The 21,248-nt window shown below is 45.1% G+C and overlaps 1 protein-coding gene and 1 pseudogene across 1 annotated transcript in view; one reads left to right on the top strand and one right to left on the bottom strand.

Moving 5' to 3' along the window:
• The window catches only part of AKAP12 (A-kinase anchoring protein 12), a 123,167-nt gene extending 107,050 nt beyond the window's left edge, over positions 1-16,117 (top strand). Inside the window, 3 exon segments of the mRNA XM_010383598.2 lie at positions 5,865-6,406; positions 6,408-10,910; positions 13,296-16,117. Of these exon segments, the coding sequence (XP_010381900.2) occupies positions 5,865-6,406; positions 6,408-10,898 (5,033 nt within the window). The 3' untranslated portion in view covers positions 10,899-10,910; positions 13,296-16,117.
• On the bottom strand, positions 4,169-4,253 carry LOC115897224 (annotated as a pseudogene).
• Positions 16,118-21,248: the final 5,131 nt, after the last annotated feature.

Genomic DNA, 21,248 nt, shown 5'->3' with positions numbered 1-21,248 from the left:
TCGCATCTTTTAAATTGCATTAGAAGTGTTTGCCAAAAGTTCTTTTGTGACTGCCAGGCGCAGTGGCTCACGCCTATAATCATGGCACTTTGGGAGGCTAAGGCAGGCGGATCACCTGAGGTCAGGAGTTTGAAACCAGCCTGGCCAGCATGGTGAAACCTCGTCTGTACTAAAAATACAAAAATTAGCCGAGTGTGGTGGCAGCGCCTGTAATCCCAGCTACTTGGGAGGCTGAGGCAGGAGAATCGCTTGAACCCAGGAGACGGAGGTTGCAGTGAACTGAGATCGTGCCACTGCACTCCAGTGTGGGCGACAGAGCGAAGACTCTGGCTCAAAAAAAGAAAAAAAAAAAAAGAAAGAAAGAAATAGTTCATGGAAATGCTGTTAAAGAAACTTTTGGATTTAACTATAAACACGTTCATCACAATGTCGGTTTATAATAGGAACAAATAGAAACTTAAAGCATTTTCTTATTTCAGAATACATGCTTTAAAAAATAATGGGAAGAGTATATATATATCTAAAATGTAGAAGAAGTTTAAATCGTAGATGTCTGGACTTTTCTTTCTCTTTGAGTATTTGCTTCAAAGTTTAGTATCAGTGTTTAATTTTTCCTTATTGTTTGTTAAGTCTAACGTTGGTCACAAATGTGTATTTTATAAAGGGAAAAGGGAAATCCTTTAGGAACTGTGCCTTGGATCAAAATAATGAGATTCTTGGGTTTTTCGTGAAACCTTCTTCGCTATCTGAAATGTTTAGTTCTCAGGGGTAAAACTAAAAGTTTTTGTTTTTAATGCTACCTTAGATACTGATGGCAGAAACAATGAGCCTTGCTGATTATCGAAACTATTACAGATAGTGAGTCTGTGGCATCACCACTGAAGCAAAGGCCCTGATTGAGTATCTGAAGAATCAGAGGCCCAGATAACCTATTCAACTATGAATATCCAAAAATCTAGCAATGTTTGAAAAGAAAAAAAGAACTTTAGCTTAACTTAAAGAATAACAAGGTACAAGGACAGAAAAAAACCTCTATGTCACACTCTTGCCCTGACTTGGTTGGGTACCTTAGGCAGTTTTGTCATTGTTGCTGTTGTTTCTGTTTGTTTTTTTAGTGAGTCTGGCTCTGTCACCCAGGCTGGAGTGCAATGGCGCAATCTTGGCTCACTGCAACCTCCACCTCTTGGGTTCAAGCAATTCTCCTGCCTCAGCCTCCCGAGTAGCTAGGACTACAGGCGCCCGCCACTACGCCTGGCTATTTTTTGTATTTTTAGTAGAGACGGGGTTTCACCATGTTGGCCAGCCTGCTCTCAACCTCCTGACCTCAAATGATCTACCTGCCTCGACCTCCCAAAGTGCTGGCATTACAGGCATGAGCCACGGCGCCCGGCCTAGTTTTTCACTTAACTTTCTGGGGTTCGGTTTCAAAATAAAACCAAATAAGTAGTACAATGGAAATTTGTTGACATAGATTTGTAGTATTTCATAAATATGAAAATAGTTTTCAGAGTAATCAGATTATATAAGTGGAATGAATGTATGGATTTTGGGAAGCATTCTATATTTCTACATATTTCTGCATTTCAAGTATTTATTGCTGTGTTCTAAGTCCTGGTGTATGTACTAGTTATAATTTTTTTTTTTTTGGAGGCGGGGACAGAATCTTGCTCTGTCGCCCAGGCTGGAGTGCAGTGGCGTGATCTCGGCTCACTGCAACTTCTGCCTCCCAGGTTCACACCATTCTCCTGCCTCAGCCTCCCGAGTAGCTGGGACTACAGGCGCCCGCTACCACGCCCGGCTAATTTTTTGTATTTTTAGTAGAGACGGGGTTTCACCGTGTTAGCCAGGATGGTCTCAATCTCCTGACCTCGTGACCCGCCTGCCTCGGCCTCCCAAAGTGCTGGGATTACAGGCGTGAGCCACCATGCCCGGCTCGTTATAATTATTAACCTTCAATTTGTGCTTAAAACATTAAGTATATTTTTGCAGTTGTTGTTAAGATCTTTTTGGTGTCCATTTTAATTGACCTTTTTGTTTAGTACAGAAATCGATATATGTCCTATGTAGAAAATTAGAAGCCGGGCACAGTGGCTCACACCTGTAATCCCAGCACTTTGGGAGGCCGAAGCGGGCGGATCACCTGAGGCCAGGAGTTTGAGACCAGCGTGGCCAAACATAGTGAAACCCCATCTCTACTAAAAATACAAACATTAGTCAGGTGTGGTGGCACATGCCAGTAGTCCCAGCTACTTGGGAGGCTGAGGCAGGAGAATTGTGTGAACCCGGGAGGCAGAGGTTGCAGTGAGCCCAGATCACATCGCTGCAGTCTGGGCGACAGAGTGAGACTCTGTCTAAAAAAAAAATGAAAGAGGCCGGGCGCGGTGGCTCAAGCCTGTAATCCCAGCACTTTGGGAGGCCGAGACGGGCGAATCATGAGGTCAGGAGATCGAGACCATCCTGGCTAACACGGTGAAACCCCGTCTCTACTAAAAAATACAAAAAACCAGCCGGGCGCGGTGGCTCAAGCCTGTAATCCCAGCACTTTGGGAGGCCGAGACGGGCGGATCACAAGGTCAGGATATCGAGACCAGCCTGGCTAATACGGTGAAACCCCGTCTCTACTAAAGAATACAAAAAACTAGCCGGGCGACGAGGCGGGTGCCTGTAGTCCCAGCTACTTGGGAGGCGGAGGTAGGAGAATGGCGTGAACCTGGGAGGCGGAGCTTGCAGTGAGCTGAGATCCGGCCACCGCACTCCAGCCTGGGCGACAGAGCCAGACTCCGTCTCAAAAAAAGAAAAAATAATAAAAAAATTAAAAAAACTAGCCGGGTGAGGTGGCGGGCGCCTGTAGTCCCAGCTACTCGGGAGGCTGAGGCAGGAGATTGGCGTAAACCTGGGAGGCGGAGCTTGCAGTGAGCTGAGATCCGGCCACTGCACTCCAGCCTGGGCGACAGAGTGAGACTCCGTCTCAGAAAAAAAAAAAAAAGAAAGAAAGAAAGAAAAAAGAAAATTCAGACAAGCAAAACTAAAATAAATGACATTCGCATCCCCCAGAGATCATATGTGAAAGATGTGTGTGTTTATGTGTGTGTGTGTGTGTGTGACAGAGAGAGAGAAAGGAGAGACAGTTGTTTTTAAGCCAGAATGAGGTCATTGTATATACTGTTTGGTAACCTGCTTTCTGCAGTCAAATCTCTCTACCCTTTTATTTCAATGAAAATTCATCTGATCTAATCCCAAATCTCATACTCGGTATTTCCCAAGAAGACCCAAAAATGTCCTTTAGCTGTTTTTCCCTAACAAATATCCAATTCAGGATCATGCCAGGCACCTCTGGTTATTGTGTTCCTTAAATCTCTTAATTTAACACAATATACCTCCCCCCTACTTCCCCCAATTAAATTACATTGACTTGACTTTTCCCCTCAATGATTTTAAAATTACAAACCCAGAAAAATATAGTAAATACTTATGTACATTTGACCTAATTCACCATTTATGGAAAGCTACATTGTCCGCCCCACCCCCCACCAACCTATTTGAAAGTTACTTGCAGACAATCCTTTTGTGTTTCTGCTGGATTTTCATTCTTCTGTGACATTGACATTTCAGGCCAGGCTAGTTGTTTTGCAGAACGTCCTTCGTTGTGGATTTGTCTGGTTGTGTCGTTGTGATAAGATGCCGTTCACCTTTTGGTCAGGATGCCACATAGAGAAATTCTTGGCCTTCTTAGTGCCTCACACCAGGAAGCACAATGACATCTGTCCCGTTACTGAGGATGTTAAATGTGATCACTTGGTTAAGGTGGTGCCTGCAGATTTCTCCATTGTCAAGGTCATTTTTTTGAAATTAAGTAATCTGTATGTTGGTACTCTGAATGTATGTTTCCTGACCCGATGGTTTTAGCAGTTCATGATCCTTGACTGAATGAGTTATTAAAATGGTGTCTGTAAATTATAATTTTCTAAATCTAAAATTCTAACAATAATGACTTGGAGGATCAAAGTGGAAGTTATATCTATATTTATTGACATTTTTTTTTTCGTTAAAGAAGTGCTCCCTTTTCCTCATTTACCTTTTTTAGTATCACTCTTGATTCATGGATTCTTTTTTTATTCAATGTGTTGTAACCCATCAGTGTCATTATTCTCTTTCTTTTTCTTTTTCACGTCAGACAAGTAATGTGCCATCGTGTTAACAATGCGCACATTGCAATGAACACCCAGTCGTCACTCTCGTAAACTACAAAGGATCCATTATTCTTTTCTATGCTTCAAAGTTTGGACATTGGGAGCCCCGTCAAGCCAGTTCTTGTGTCCTTTCGACACCTCCATCAGCTTTTGAGCACAACAAAATATTTTTCTTTTCTTTTTTTTTTTTTTTTGAGGCGGAGTCTCGCTCTGTCGCCCGGACTGGAGTGCAGTGGCCAGGATCTCAGCTCACTGCAAGCTCCGCCTCCCGGGTTTACGCCATTCTCCTGCCTCAGCCTCCCGAGTAGCTGGGACTACAGGCGCCCGCCACCTTGCCCAGCTAGTTTTTGTATTTTTAGTAGAGACGGGGTTTCACCGTGTTAGCCAGGATGGTCTCGATCTCCTGACCTCGTGATTCGCCCGTCTCGGCCTCCCAAAGTGCTGGGATTACAGGCTTGAGCCACCGCGCCCGGCCAACAAAATATTTTTCATACGTCCTCTGACCCAGCCTGTAGTTTCTCCAAAGAGCTCTGCTCCCTTTTGGGGACCTGTTGAGGTCGAACTTAGTTACCACATAGAATGTCCCCTTCTTTAGATTGGTGTAGATACTTGTTTGTTCTTTAGCTTGTTCTTGAAACCCTATATATCCTATTAAGTGGGAAGTTATATCTAAAACTTGATGGAGTCTTCTTTAAAATATGGGTGTGATGTGGGATTCCATCTTACGTTTCTACAGAAGATACAGTATCTGGTTGACTCACTCTTAGGGGTACCGTGGCTACTTATGTGGAACTAATTTTTTTGATAGTTAAGTTTGTCAACTTTCTCTTTAACAAGCAACAGAAAGAGCCGATAATTCTCTTTGAACCTGAATTTTTAAAGGTCACTGGAAAGAAGTAGACATTGATCTATTAAGATTTACAAATCTCCGTAAGATCTCACTTTATCCTTGAATTACCTGGCATTAAAGAAAGTATTAATTGGTCATGTATTAAAAATATTTAATTTTCGCAGGGCGCTGTGGCTCACGCCTGTAATCCCAGCACTTTGGGAGGCCAAGGTGGCCGGATCACTTGAAGTCAGGAGCTCGAGACCAGCCTGGTCAACATGGTGAAACCCTGCCTCTACTAAAAATACAAAAATCAGCCAGGCATGGTGAAAGACACCTGTATCCCAGCTACTCGGGAGGCTGAGGCAGGAGAATCACTTGAACCTGGGGCGGAGGTTGCAGTGAGCCGAGATCACACCACTGCACTCCAGCCTGGGTGACAGAGCAAGATTCTGTCTCAAAAAAAAAAAAAAAAAAAAAAATTAATTTTCTTGGGCTGGGCACTGTAGCTCATACCTGTAATCCCAACGCTTTGAGAAGCTGAGGCAGGAGGATCACTCAAGCCCAGCAGTTGGAGACCAGCCTGGACGACATAGTGAGATCTCCTCTGTACAGAAAATAAAAAACTTAGCTGGACGTGGTGGCATGTGCCTGTAGTCGTAGCTACTCGGGAACACTGAGGTGGGAGGATTCGTTGAGCCTAGGGGATTGAGGCTGCAGTGAGCCAAGACCACACCACTGCACTCCAGCTGGGGCAAGAGAATGAGGCCCTGTCTGAGAAAAACAATTTTCTCGAATTGTAATCACCTTTTCTCTCCTCCCCACCCCCCACTTTTTGTTAATAGTTGGACAGAGAGACTCTGAAGATGTGAGCGAAAGAGACTCCGATAAGGAGATGGCTACTAAATCAGCGGTTGTTCAAGACGTCACAGAAGATGGGCAGGAGGAGACACCTGAAATAATCGAACAGATTCCTTCTTCAGAAAGCAATTTAGAAGAGCTAACACAACCCACTGAGTCCCAGGCTAATGATATTGGATTTAAGAAGGTGTTTAAGTTTGTTGGCTTTAAATTCACTGTGAAAAAGGATAAAACAGAGAAGCCTGACACTGTCCAGCTACTCACTGTGAAAAAAGATGAAGGGGAAGGAGCAGCAGGAGCTGGCGACCACCAGGACCCCAGCCTTGGGGCTGGAGAAGCAGCATCCAAAGAAAGCGAACTCAAACTATCTACAGAGAAACGCGAAGAGACCCTGAAGCACGAGCAAAGCCACGCGGAAATTTCTCCTCCAGCCGAATCTAGCCAAGCAACGGTGGAGGAATGCAAAGAGGAAGGAGAAGAGAAACAAGAAAAAGAACCCAGCAAGTCTGCAGAATCTCCAGCTAGTCCCAGTGACCAGTGACACCGGATCGACCTTCAAAAAATTCTTCACTCAAGGTTGGGCTGGCTGGCGAAAAAAGACCAGTTTCAGGAAGCCAAAGGAGGATGAAGTGGAAGCTTCAGAGAAGAAAAAGGAACAAGAGCCAGAAAAAGTTGACACAGAAGAAAACGGAAAGGCAGAGGCCGACTCCGAGAAACTGACCGCCTCCGAGCAAGCCCACCCACAGGAGCCGGCGGAAAGTGCCCACGAGCCCCGGTTATCAGCTGAATATGAGAAAGTCGAGCTGCCCTCGGAGGAGCAAGTCAGTGGCTCGCAGGGACCTTCTGAAGAGAAACCCGCTCCATTGGCGACAGAAGTGTTTGATGAGAAAATAGAAGTCCACCAAGAAGAGGTTGTAGCCGAAGTGCACGTCAGCACCGTGGAGGAGAGAACTGAGCAGAAAATGGAGGTGGAAGAAACAGCAGGGTCTGTGCCAGCTGAAGAATTGGTTGAAATGAATGCAGAACCTCAGGAAGCTGAACCTGCCAAGGAGCTGGTGAAGCTCAAAGAAACGTGTGTTTCGGGAGAGGACCCTACACAGGGAGCTGACCTCAGTCCTGATGAGAAGGTGCTGTCAAAACCCGCCGAAGGCGTTGTGAGTGAGGTGGAAATGCTGTCATCACAGGAGAGAACGAAGGTGCAGGGAAGTCCACTAAAGAAGCTTTTTACCAGCACTGGCTTAAAAAAGCTTTCTGGAAAGAAACAGAAAGGGAAAAGAGGAGGAGGAGATGAGGAATCAGGGGAGCATACTCAGGTTCCAGCCGATTCTCCGGACAGCCATGAGGAGCAAAAAGGGGAGAGCTCTGCCTCCTCCCCAGAGGAGCCCGAGGAGATCACGTGTCTGGAGAAGGGCTTAGCTGAGGTGCAGCAGGATGGGGAAGCTGAAGAAGGAGCTACTTCCGATGGAGAGAAAAAAAGAGAAGGTGTCACTCCCTGGGCATCGTTCAAAAAGATGGTGACGCCCAAGAAGCGTGTTAGACGGCCTTCGGAAAGTGATAAAGAAGATGAGCTGGACAAGGTCAAGAGCGCTACCTTGTCTTCCACCGAGAGCGCAGCCTCTGAAATGCAAGAAGAAATGAAAGGGAGCGTGGAAGAGCCAAAGCCGGAAGAACCGAAGCGCAAGGTGGATACCTCAGTATCTTGGGAAGCTTTAATTTGTGTGGGATCATCCAAGAAAAGAGCAAGGAAAGGCTCCTCTTCTGATGAGGAAGGGGGACCGAAAACAATGGGAGGAGACAACCAGAAAGCCGATGAGGCCGGAAAAGACAAAGAGACTGAAACAGATGGGATCCTTGCTGGTTCCCAAGAACATGATCCAGGGCAGGGAAGTTCCTCCCCTGAGCAAGCTGGAAGCCCTACCGAAGGGGAAGGCGTTTCCACCTGGGAGTCATTTAAAAGGTTAGTCACACCAAGAAAAAAATCAAAGTCCAAGCTGGAAGAGAAGAGCGAAGACTCCATAGCTGGGTCTGGTGTAGAACATTCCACTCCAGATGCTGAACCCGGGAAAGAAGAATCTTGGGTCTCAATCAAGAAGTTTATTCCTGGACGAAGGAAGAAAAGGCCAGATGGGAAACAAGAACAAGCCCCTGTTGAAGACGCAGGGCCAGCAGGGGCCAACGAAGATGACTCTGATGTCCCGGCTGTGGTCCCTCTTTCTGAGTATGATGCTGTAGAAAGGGAGAAAATGGAGGCACAGCAAGCCCAAAAGAGCGCAGAGCAGCCTGAGCAGAAGGCAGCCGCTGAGGTGTCCAAGGAGCTCAGCGAGAGTAAGGGTCATACAATGGCGGCGGCTGTCGTTGACGGGATAAGGGCAGCTACCATTATTGAAGAAAGGTCTCCTTCTTGGATATCTGCTTCAGTGACGGAACCTCTTGAACAAGGAGAAGCTGAAGCCACACCATTAACTGGGGAGGAATTGGAAAGAGAAGTAATTGCAGAAGAAGAAACCCCCATGGTTACTGAACCTCTGCCAGAGAACAGAGAGACCCGGGGCGACTCGGTCGTTAGCGAGGTGGAATTGACCCCCGAAGCTGTGACAGCTGCAGAAACTGCAGGGCCATTGGGTGCTGAAGAAGGAACCGAAGCATCTGCTGCTGAAGAGACCACAGAAATGGTGTCAGCAGTCTCCCAGTTAACAGACTCCCCAGACACCACGGAGGAGGCCACTCCGGTGCAGGAGGTGGAAGGTGGCGTACCTGACATAGAAGAGCAAGAGAGGAGGACTCAAGAGGTCCTCCTGGCAGTGGCAGAAAAAGTGAAAGAGGAATCCCTGCTGCCTGGCACCAGTGGGTCAGAAGATGCACTTCAGCCTGTGCAGAGAGCAGAGGCAGAAAGACCAGAAGAGGATGCTGAAGCACCGGGTCTGAAGAAAGAGACGGATGTAGTGTTGAAAGTAGATGCTCAGGAGGCAAAAACTGAGCCTTTTACACAAGGGAAGGTGATGGGGCAGACCACCCCAGAAAGCTTTGAAAAAGCTCCTCAAGTCACAGAGAGCACAGAGTCCAGTGAGCTTGTAACCACTTGTCAAGCCGAAACCTTAGCTGGGGTAAAATCACAGGAGATGGTGATGGAACAGGCTATCCCCCCTGACTCGGCGGAAGCCCCTACAGACAGTGAGACCGATGGAAGCACCCCCGTAGCAGACTTTGACATGCCAGGCACAACCCAGAAAGACAAGACTGTGGAAATCCATGAGGAAAATGAGGTCGCATCTGGTACCCAGTCAGGGGGCACAGAAGCAGAGGCAGTTCCTGCGCAGAAAGAGAGGCCTCCAGCACCTTCCAGTTTTGTGTTCCAGGAAGAAACTAAAGAACAATCAAAGATGGAAGACACTCTACAGCATACAGATAAAGGGGTGTCGGTGGAAACTCTACCCATTCTGTCAAAAACTGAGGGGACTCAAGAGGCTGGCCAGTTTGCTGATGAGAAAACCGAAGACGTACCATTTGTCCAAGGACTTGAGGGGTCTATAGACACAGCCATAACAGTCAGTCAGGAAAAGGTCACTGAAGTTGCCCTTAAAGCTGAAGGGACAGAAGAAGCTGAATGTAAAAAGGATGATGCCCTTGAACTGCAGAGTCACGCTCAGTCCGCTCCATCCCCCGTGGAGAGAGAGATGGTAATTCAAGTTGAAAGGGAGAAAACGGAATCAGAGTCAACCCATGTGAATGAAGAGAAACTTGAGCACGAAACAGCTGTTACCGTATCTGAAGAGGTCAGTAAGCAACTCCTCCAGACAGTGAATGTGCCCATCATAGATGGGGCAAAGGAAGTCAGCAGTTTGGAAGGAAGCCCTCCTCCCTGCCGAGGTCAAGAGGAGGCAGCATGCGCCAAAATTCAAGTTCAGAGCTCTGAGGCATCATTCACTCTAACAGTTGCTGCAGAGGAGGAAAAGGTCTTAGGAGAAACTGTCAACATTTTAGAAACAGGTGAAACATTGGAGCCTACAGGTGCACATTTAGTTCTGGAAGAAAAATGCTCTGAAAAAAATGAAGATTTTGCCGCTCATCCAGGGGAAGATGCTGTGCCCACAGGGCCCAAGTGTCAGGCAAAATTGACACCAGTGATAGTATCTGCCACTACTGAAAAAGGCTTAAGTTCCGACCTGGAAGGAGAGAAAACCACATCACTGGAGTGGAAGTCAGATGAAGTCAATGAGCAGGTTGCTTGCCAGGAGGTCAAAGTGAGTGTAGCAATTAAGGAGGATTTAGAGCCTGAAAATGGGATTTTGGAACTTGAGACCAAAAGCAGTAAACTTGTCCAAAACATCATTCAGACAGCCGTTGACCAGTTTGTACGTACAGAAGAAACAGCCACCGAAATGTTGATGTCTGAGTTACAGACACAAGCTCACGTGATAAAAGCTGACAACCAGGACGCTGGGCAGGAAACAGAGAAAGAAGGAGAGGAACCTCAGGCCTCTGCACAGGAGGAAACACAAATTTTTTCAGCCAAAGAGGAGTCAGAGTCAACCGCAGTGGGACAAGCATATTCTGATATTTCCAAAGATATGAGTGAAGCCTCAGAGAAGACCATGACTGTTGAGGTAGAAGGTTCCACTGTAAATGATCAGCAGCTGGAAGAGGTCGTCCTCCCATCCGAGGAAGAGGGAGATGGAGCTGGAACAAAGTCAATGCCAGAAGATGATGGTCATGCCTTGTTAGTGGAAAGAATAGGGAAGTCACTAGTTGAACCAAAAGAAGATGAAAAAGGTGATGATGTCGATGACCCTGAAAACCAGAACTCAGCCCTGGTTGATACTGATGCCTCAGAAGGCTTAACCAAAGAGTCCCCAGATACAAATGGACCAAAACAAAAAGAGAAGGAAGATGCCCAGGAAGTAGAATTTCAGGAAGGAAAAGTGCACAGTGAATCAGATAAAGCGATCACAACCCAAGCACAGGAGGAGTTACAGAAACAAGAGAGAGAATCTGCAAAGTCAGAACTTACAGAATCTTAAAACATCATGCAGGTAAGCTTTCTTTTCTTCTAAGATAATTTTTCTCTTTTATGCCAATAGATGGCAAATTTGTTATATAAGGAATCGGGAGCAAATAATTATGCCTTCATGTAGAACCTTCAGTTGAGGAAAATAACTATCAACTAGATTCAAAGATATAGGATAGTTTCGTGGTTTTTGGTCATTGAAATGCCATTTAGTCTTATCAATATTATGAAAAGAATGGCCTCGTTTTACCCCCTAATGTGACTGCTTTAGAAGAAAGTAAAAGGGCTCGTGTGTGTGCCCATGTGCGTGTTTGACCCAAAGGCATGAGAAATACATTGTGTTCACTCAACTAACTTGTTGAATTTTTAAAAAAATAACTAATGCCCCAATAACTGGGCGTGGTGGCTCATGCCTGTAATCCCAGCACTTTGGGAGGCCGAGGCGGGTGGATCACCTGGGGTCAGGAGTTCGAGACAGCCTGGCCAACATTGTGAAAACTCATCTCTACTAAAAATATAAAAATTAGCTGGGCGTGGTGGCTGGCGCCTGTAATCCCAGCTACTTGGGAGGCTGAGGCAGGAGAATTGCTTGAACTTGGGAGGCAGAGGTTGCGATGAGCCGAGATGGGACCACTGCACTCCAGCCTGGGAAACAGAGTGAGACCCCATCTAAAAACAAAAACAAAAACAAAAAAACTAGTGCCCCAAAATGGGTTAATATTAAACTGCCAAAAAAATGGATTTTTTCCCCCTAGCGGTAGTAACAAGTATTTTTAAAAATTTTCCGGTGTGGCCGGGCGCGGTGGCTCAAGCCTGTAATCCTAGCACTTTGGGAGGCCGAGACGGGTGGATCACAAGGTCAGGAGATCGAGACCATCCTGGCTAACACGGTGAAACCCCGTCTCTACTAAAAAATACAAAAAACTAGCCGGGCGAGGGTGGCGGGCGCCCGTAGTCCCAGCTACTCGGGAGGCTGAGGCAGGAGAATGGCGTAAACCCGGGAGGCGGAGCTTGCAGTGAGCTGCGATCCGGCCACTGCACTCCAGCCTGGGCGACAGAGCGGGACTGCGTCTCAAAAAAAAAAAAAAAAAATTCCAGTGCATATAATGACCAACCCTCAATGTGTTCGTTACTTGTAGCCACTAGTTTTGTGGCAGTGTAACATAATATAATACCCTCCCCAGCTTTGTTTTTTGTTGTTGTTTTTGTTGCTTTGTATTGTTTTGTTTTATTTTGGAGACAGAGCCTCACTCTGTCACCCAGGCTGGAGTGCAGTGGCGTGATCTCGGCTCACTGCAAGCCCCGCCTCCTGTTCACGCCATTCTCCTGCTTCAGCCTCCGGAGTACCTGGGACTACAGGCGCCCGCCACCACACCCGGCTAATTTTTTTGTATTTTTAGTAGAGACAGGTTTTCACCATGTTAGCCAGGAGGTCTCAATCTCCTGACCTCATGATCTGCCCGCCTCAGCCTTCCAAAGTGCTGGGATTACAGGCGTGAGCCACCGCGCCCGGCCCTATCTTTGTTTTGTTTTTTGAGAGAGCCTTGCTGTGTCACCCAGGCTGGAATGCAGTGGTGCAATCATGAAATGCTGCAGCCTTGACCTCCTGTGCTAAAGCAAATCGCCTGCCTCTGCCTCTGTCTCCTGAGTAGCTGCTAGGACCACAGGCGCATGCCACTACTCCCGGCTAATTGTTAAATTTTTTGTAGAGACAGGGATCTTGCTATGTTGCCCAGGCTGGTCTCAAACTCCTGGCCTCAAGAAATCCTTCTGCCTCCGCCTCCCAAAGTGCTAGGATTACAGTCATGAGTCACTGTGCCCAACCCATCTTCGTTTTGTTTTTTGTTTTGTTTTTGAGACAGAGTCTCCCTCTGTCGCCCGGGCCGGAGTGCAGTGGCGCAGTCTTGGCTCACTGCAACCTCAGTCTCCCAGGTTCAAGCAATCCTCCTGCCTCAGTCTCCCGAGTAGCTGGGATTACAGACACGCGCCACCATGCCCAACTTATTTTTGTATTTTTAGTAGAGACGAGCTTCCCTCAGGATGGTCTCGAACTCCTGACCTCCAGTGATCTGCCCGCCTCAGCCTTCCAAAGTGCTAGGATTACAGGCATGAGTCACCACACCCAGCCCTATCTTTGTTTATTGTTTGTTTGTTTGTTTTTGTATTTTAGTAGGGATGGGGTTTCACCACGTTGGCCAGGATGGTCTCAATCTCTTCACCTCATGATCCACCCACCTCGCCTCCCAAAGTGCTGGGATTACAGGCATGAGCCACCGCGCCTGGCCCCATCTTTGTTTCTTTAATGTAGTTAAACTATGGTATTATTAGGTCACTTTGACAACTATCCTGTTGTTAATAAATGAGAGAGAAAAAGGAGATTTTATTCACGCTGATTCTCCTCCTACTACAGTTAAACTCATTGTCTATTTGGAAGACCAGAATGTGAAGACAAGTAGTAGAAGAAAATGAACGCTGCTGCTGAGACTGAAGACCAGTATTTCAGAACTTTGAGAATTGGAGAGCAGACACATCAACTGATGTCATTTCTAGAGAGCCCCTGACAATCCTGAGGCTTCATCAGGAGCTAGAGCCATTTAACATTTCCTCTTCCCAAGGCCAACCTACTATTTTCCCTTGATAACCATATAAATTCTGATTTACGGTCCTAAATTCTTAACCTGGAACTGGAGTTGGCAATACCTAGTTCTACTTCTCAAACTGGAGTATCATTCTTTATGTATTTATATGTATGTTTTAAGTAATCCTCCTCCTGTATCTATTGTATATTTTTTTCTTAATGTTTAAGGAAATGTGCAGGATACTACATGCTTTTTGTATCACACAGTATATGACGGGGCATGTGCCATAGTGCAGCCTTGGGGAGCTTTAAGCCTCAGTTATAACCCGCGAAAAACAGAGCTTCCTAGAAGTAACATTCCTGATCAAGGTACAATTCTTTAAAATTCACTAATGATTGAGGTCCATATTTAGTGACACTCTGAAATTGTTCACTTTCCTATTACGCACGGTGTGCTAAAACTAAAAAGCATTTTGAAACATACAGAGTGTTCTATTGCCATTGGGAACTTTTTCTTTCTAACCCAGTGGAGGTTAGAAAGAAGTTATATTCTGGTAGCAAATTAACTTTACATCCTTTTTCCTACTTGTTATGGTTGTTTGGACCGATAAGTATACTTAATCCTGAGGCAAAGTAGTGAAATGTTTTATATGTTATGAAGAAAAAAATTGTTGTAAGTTTTTGATTCTACTCTTATATGCTGGACTGCATTCACACACAGCATGAAATAAGTCAGGTTCTTTACAAATGGTATTTTGATAGATACTGGATTGTGTTTGTGCCATATTTGTGCCATTCTTTTAAGAACAATGTTGCAACACATTGATTTGGATAAGTTGTGATTTGACGACTGATTTAAATAAAATATTTGCTTCACTTAGATTTGCTGGTTTTATTAGATACCAGGAAGCCTGGGATGTGTACCACATTAGAATGATGAAGATAATGATTGATAAGCTAGAACTTTCTGATGTAGTCATTACATGAAACCCCTTTTCACTGGTTTGAGTTGTGTGTTCAGAGGAAGCAATGGCAGAGATGCTTTTCCTGAAATAAACCAGTAGCTTAGTAGCTTTTCAGATTGACATTCTTGCTGCAATTCTACCATCTGGTAGTTCCTGAAAATGTCAAATTTTTTGTGTTAATATTTTTGGTTTCAAACAATAACAAATGTCTCTAGAAAGAAATTTTAAGAAGGCTTAATAGTAAAAATGCCTTTCCTGAAATAATCTTGGAAAATTTTTTAAACGTCAAAATGATGAGTCATGCTCATACATTAAGGGTTTGTTTTTTGTTTGTTTGTTTGTTTTTGAGACGGAGTTTCGCTTTTGTTGCCCAGGCTGGAGTGCAATGGCACAATCTCAGCTCACCGCAACCTCCACTTCCCGGGTTCCAGTGATTCTCCTGCCTCAGCCTGCATTAAGGGTTTTGTCAGACAATTTGTCACACAAAGAACAGTGTCACTTATCTACTCTTGACATGTAGAACTGGCCTGGCATATAGCTTTCTAGATTTTACTCAAACTTGGTACTGCAGTTTGAGAATTTGAATTTTGACTGCCGATTAGCTGGAAAGCCTAGTTTTAATGGAAAGAAAGTTTGCTTTTAAAACTGAAAGTAGTTTCTTTTATGCTGACAAATCTAACTTCATACGTAATTGGCCATATTAGTAAAACACCTCATGATAGCAGTGTATAGTCTTGTTTGTAGTTGGAAGTCATCTTTTAGGAGTTATTCTCAGATATATATAACAGCTACCCATGCATCATTATTAAAATCCCCAAATTCAAAGAACCTCTGATATATATAGCCTCCTGGAGATATATATATATAAATTTTTTGGGAGGGGGGGCAACTGAGATTTAAATCCAAGTGCTGGTGTCTAGTTCTGAACATCAACTAAAGAGTTTTGGAAATGACAGCAATTTATAACAAATTCATACTGCCTTCCTCTCTGGCAGGAAGACATTCTGTGCTGTTTTGAACAGATTAAAGATTTGTGTAGTTTGTGGGAAATTGATGTTTTTGTTTAAATTCCACCCGTGTTTGTCTTTTCTTACCACCTGTGGCCAGGTGCTCGCTGGCTGTCACAGTTGACATTCCATGAGTAGCTGCTTCATGACTGCTTTTTGTACTATCTGGATGTGCCCAGAGTTACTTCTGTACAAGCTCTATATCTATGTCCATTGAGAACATTATTTTAACAAGAGGAACACCAACAGTAGCATGAAATACAATACTGTTTTATAATTCTGAAGCTGCTGTTCATTTATGAAGTACATAATCTAATGTAAACTGCAGAAGTCAGAGCAAGTGCCTACATTTTGTTATTTTTGGCATTACTACAGAGCCATGTACAATAGAAAGCAATGCAAGACTTGTAAACTCTCGCCATTTCTTGTAATATCAAATGTTCCCCCTCAGGTTATTTTGCTTATGGTACCCATGAGTTGCCTCTCTCTGTACATAGATAAATTGTTCCAATATTTTCCTTTGATGTTTGGAACTACAGATAGTCAACGGCTGGAAATATTAGTTTTCAACATAAGCTTCCAGCTTAGCAATTACCTCTAGTCCAAGACAATATTTGATTCCTAGTTCTGTTTGGGGCAAATTTTCATTTATCTAAATAAAATGCAATCTAATTAAATGCCATGGATTTTCTTTCTGTAATTTCACTGTGACTCAGTTTTGATTGCTTTTCTCTTATCTGTTGTGATATTCATCATACATTTAAGCTCTGCTTTGAACTACTTAGCACCCTTTGTTCATAGAGCATCGTGAGAGTTTGGAATGAATGTATCTAGGATAGGCGTGAATCCACAAAGATCTCTATTCATGATCAAAGGTCCTGGGCTCCTTTAATTAGAATCTCATTAATCTTCTAGCTGACCTCTGACTCCCCAATATAAAGTTTTATGTCCAGTTTTGGGATAGTCACACAAACCTTCTCTGAAATGCCAACCAATAACCAGAACCAGAGTTAGAACCTCTTTCTCCAACTCTCTAAGAAAGGAAATGGACGCAGTTCAGGGATTCCCAGATAGTAGTAGAGCTTGGAACCCGAACACAAAATCAGTGACATATAAATTCAAATCTACATGACTATTTCTTTTTTTCTTTAACTTTTAAACATTTATTTTTATTTTGATTTCATACTTTGCAGAGATGGAGTCTGGCTCTGTCACCCAGGCTGGAATGCAGTGATGCCATCAGAGCTCAGTGTAACCTTGAACTTCTGGACTCAAGGGATCCTCCCATCTCCTGAGTAGCTGGGACTACAGGCATGTGCCACCATGAGATGGGTCCTTGTCATGTTGCCCAGGCTGGTCTCAAACTCCTGACCTAAAACAGTCCTCCTGTCTTGGCCCCTCAAAGTGTATTCTATTTTTTTATTTTGAAATCCTAGTAGGCCGGGCGCGGTGGCTCAAGCCTGTAATCCCAGCACTTTGGGAGGCCGAGACGGGCGGATCACAAGGTCAGGAGATCGAGACCATCCTGGCGAACACAGTGAAACCCCGTCTCAACTAAAAATACAAAAAAAAAAACTAGCCGGGCGAGGTGGCGGGCGCCTGTAGTCCCAGCTACTTGGGAGGCTGAGGCAGGAGAATGGCGGGAACCCGGGAGGCGGAGCTTGCAGCGAGCTGAGATCTGGCCACTGCACTCCAGCCTGGGCGACAGAGCAAGACTCCGCCTCAAAAAAAAAAAAAAAAAGGAATCCTAGTCAAGAATAGAGAATTATATACATACATGTTTAATAGAGATGGGGTTTTGGTATGTTGCTCAGGCTGGTCTCAAACTCCTGGACTCAAGTGATCCGCCCACCTCAGCCTCCCAGAGTGCTTGGATTACAGGCATGCGCCACCACACCTGGCCCTATTCTTTTTTAAATCAAAGTCATACAAACTGTATTAATGTGTACCAAGGAGCCTTCAGAATGAGGACCCAAAAATGCAGGGGAAATTGTTCATTTTAATGCATAGGTTCAACAAAGTATGGACGTGGAGAAATATGATTGGACAAAAAGGATATGATCTAATGCTAACAGACTTTGTGGGGAAACCCAGCAAGGCCTGTCTGTCTAGATTCTTCTTGGTCTCTCTGAGCACGAATTCCTTCCTTCCGGGCATGGGGCACGATGCTCTCTGGAATTGGAGACTTACGACTTCAGTCATACAACATGACTGCTCGTTTTTTTTCCTTTTCTTTTTTTTTTTTTTGAGACAGAGTCTCACTCCGTCACCCAGGTTGGAGTGCAGTAGTGCAACTGAGGCTCACTGCAACCTCCGCCTCCCAGGTCCAAACAATTCTCATGCCTCAGCCTCCTGAGTAGCTGGGACTATAGGCGACCACTACTATGCCCAGCTAATTTTTGCATTTTTAGTAGAGATGGAGTTATGCCGTGTTAGCCAAGCTAGTTTTGAACTCCTGGCGTCAACTGATCCACCCGCCACAGCCTCCCAAAGTGCTGGGATTAGAGGCATGAGCCACTGCACCCGGCCATGACTATTCATTTCTAATGAGATTCTGGAAATGGATTTGCTGGTCACAGACGACCTGGTACAACTTTGACACACATGCAAGCTTCTCCTAACAGATTGCTTACTGTCTCCAACCTATATAATTGGAATTAGGAAAATAAGCTGAGCCCTTCATTTAATATGAGAAAGCTGAGACTTTGAAGTGATAACACAGGTTTGGCTGAGCTAACGAGGGTTTAAAGATAGCATGGCGGTGAAAATAATCATGATTTGTTTATTTGAGAAAGGGTCTCACTCTGTCACCCAGGCTGGAGTGCAGTGATGTGATCATGGCTCACTGTAGCCTCCACCTCCTTGGCTCAAGCAATCCTCCCACCTCAGCCTCTACAACACCCACAGGCGTGCCCCACCATGCCTGGAAAATTTTTTATATTTTGTAAAGACGGGGTCTCCCTATGTTGCCTAGGCTAGTGGTCTCCAACTCCTAGAGTCAAGCCATCCTCCTGCCTTAGCCTCCCAAAGTGTTGGGATTACATGTGTGAGACATCTTTACTGTTGTATTACAGTTATGAGTGAGGTCATCTTGCAACCGTGCATATTCTTCTTCTATCACTTGTTGACATTAAAAGGTTTTTTTGTGTGTTTTTTTTGTTCTTTTTTTTTTTTTTTGAGATGGAGTCGCGCTCTGTCTCCCAGGCTGGAGTGCAGTGGCACAATCTCGGCTCACTGCAAGCTCCGCCTCCCGGGTTCACACCATTCTCCTGCCTCAGCCTCCCGAGTAGCGAGTAGCTGGGACTACAGGTGCCCGCCACCACGCCCAGCTAATTTTTTGTAGTTTTAGTAGAGTGGGTTTCACCATGTTAGCCAGGATGGTCTCGATCTCCTGATCTCGTGATCTGCCCACTTCGGCCTCCCAAAATGCTGGGATTACAGGTGTGAGCCACCCTGCCCGGTCGACATTAAAAGTTTTAACAGGAGAAGTGTAGTTTAACATGTAACCTTCAAGAGAGGCTTCACTAAGTGTAACCCCTATGTTTAGAGACCAGAGGTAGAGTAACAATTCCTAAATGATGAAATGAGGACCTCAGTGTAATGTGCCCACAAAAAAATATTGAGTACTAAAGCCCAGTGCTAATTCTTAACCCTGTGCTTTCTTTTTCTATTTGTTTCAATAATCTCAAATAACTAGGTATAAGTAATGAACAAAGAGGCAATACTCTATATAAGGCTAATTTTAAAACCACATTGTGCTTGATCCTACTTATCCCTGTGAGCCTCGGAGGCTTACCTAATTCCCGGAAAAGCAGATGAGATTGCCTCTAGTATTTGAAATCTAAACATAGCTAGGGTCCTTCTTAAAGACTGTAGAAATGATACTGCAGAGATGGCCAGGGGGGCATTTCAAGATGTGATGTGAGATTTATCCTACAAAGTCATTGAAATAATTTAGCAGGGAAAAGATGCAATCCTCCTACCGTAGTGATCCTCAGTGTTGGGCTAGTGAAACATCCCACTCTCCACCCCCGATGTGCTGCCACATGTCTGGTTACCACAATGGCTAGGGTGTTATAGTATGTAATGAGTTACGGCCACAGATGTTTGACATCCTGCATGGCACAGAACAGCCCTGCGTGAGACAGATGTTTCTCCCTAAAATGTCAGTGGCATCTAGCTTGCAGAGAATTGAGGCCTGGAGGTTGAGCAGAGGTTAACTTACATACTGTTAGAATAATCCAGGCAACCTGGGTGTGGTGGGATGCACCTGTAGTCCCAGCTATGCAGGAGGCTGAGGTGGGAGGATCACTTGAGCCTAGGAGTTCGAGATCAGCCTAACCAACATAGGGAGACTTCGTCTCTAAAAAAAAATAATAATAATACAATTAATAAAAGTTTTAAAAAAGAATAATCCAGACAAGAACTGACAATGGCCTATATTAAAGTAGGAGCAGTTTGGTTGGAGATCCGTGGGTGAGATCAACAGCTGTTAGGAGGCACACTGACAGGGCGTGATACCTGATTATCTGCTGTGGGAACTGTGGGGTGAAGAATGAAGTTTCCGGATTGCCAGCCTGGATATGGAGGCACATACTGACATGAGCGTGGGGCAATTTAAGAAGCCTAAGAGATAGAGATATCCAAGTGTCAGTGGAGTTGGCAGCTCAGTATACGGGTCTCACAAACAATTCGGGCCAGAGAGACATCAACAACTCTTTCGCCTTCTCTGTGTCCTTAGAAACACATAGAAGACGATCTACAAGATGCTTGCATCGTTTCTTAATATCTCATGTGCAAACTTCAGCTTGGTAACTGAGAAAGAGCTCACCTGCCCTGTCTCAGCCATTCCTCATTTCAGAATGTGTAACTAAAGACTGTACTTCACAAGATTTTCCCATTGTAAAAGTGCTTTATAAACGAAGAAGCAAAATGTACCGTAAAGCATTAATATTGGTAACTGCAAGAGAAAGACAGATTTTGATAAAACTTTCCTCCAGAAGCAACTTAGTGACTCCTGATGACTGCTAGTGTCTCCCTGAATATTTTGGTAGATTCAGAATGATGGGACTGATCTTCCTTAAAATTGCACAAGACAGGCCGGGCGCGGTGGCTCAAGCCTGTAATCCCAGCACTTTGGGAAGCCGAGACGGGCGGATCACGAGGTCAGGAGATCGAGACCATCCTGGCTAATATGGTGAAACCCCGTCTCTATTAAAAATACAAAAAACTAGCCGGGCGAGGTGGCGGGCGCCTGTAGTCCCAGCTACTCGGGAGGCTGAGGCAGGAGAATGGCGTAAACTCGGGAGGCGGAGCTTGCAGTGAGCTGAGATCCGGCCACTGCACTCCAGCCTGGGCGACAGAGCGAGACTCCGTCTCAATAAAAAAAAAAAAAAAAAAAAAAAAATTGCACAAGACAGCCGGGTGCGGTGGCTCACGCCAGTAATCCCAGCACTTTGGGAGGCTGAGGCGGGTGGATCACCTGAGATCAGGAGTTTGAGACCAGCCTGACCAACATGGAGAAACCCTGTCTCTACTAAAAGTACAAAATTAGACAGGCGTGGTGGCGCATGCCTGTAATCCCAGCTCCTCGGGAGGCTGAGGCAGGAGAATCGCTAGAACCCGGGAGGCAGAGGTTGCAGTGAGCTGAGATCGCAGTAAGCCGAGATCGCAGCATTGCACTCCAGCCTGGGCAAGAAGAGCAAAACTCTGTTTCAAAAAAAATTGCCCAGTTCTACATTGTATTCAGACATGCTCTTATTTAGAAGCTGAAGTCCACTTTGTGTGTGAGGCACATTTCTTTCCTCTCCCTG

The sequence above is a fragment of the Rhinopithecus roxellana genome, chromosome 4, assembly GCF_007565055.1.
Source record: "Rhinopithecus roxellana isolate Shanxi Qingling chromosome 4, ASM756505v1, whole genome shotgun sequence".
In the NCBI taxonomy this organism is placed as follows: domain Eukaryota; kingdom Metazoa; phylum Chordata; class Mammalia; order Primates; family Cercopithecidae; genus Rhinopithecus; species Rhinopithecus roxellana.
The sequence above is the reverse complement of the archived record's forward strand: the minus strand, read 5'-3'. Positions and strand labels throughout refer to the sequence as shown.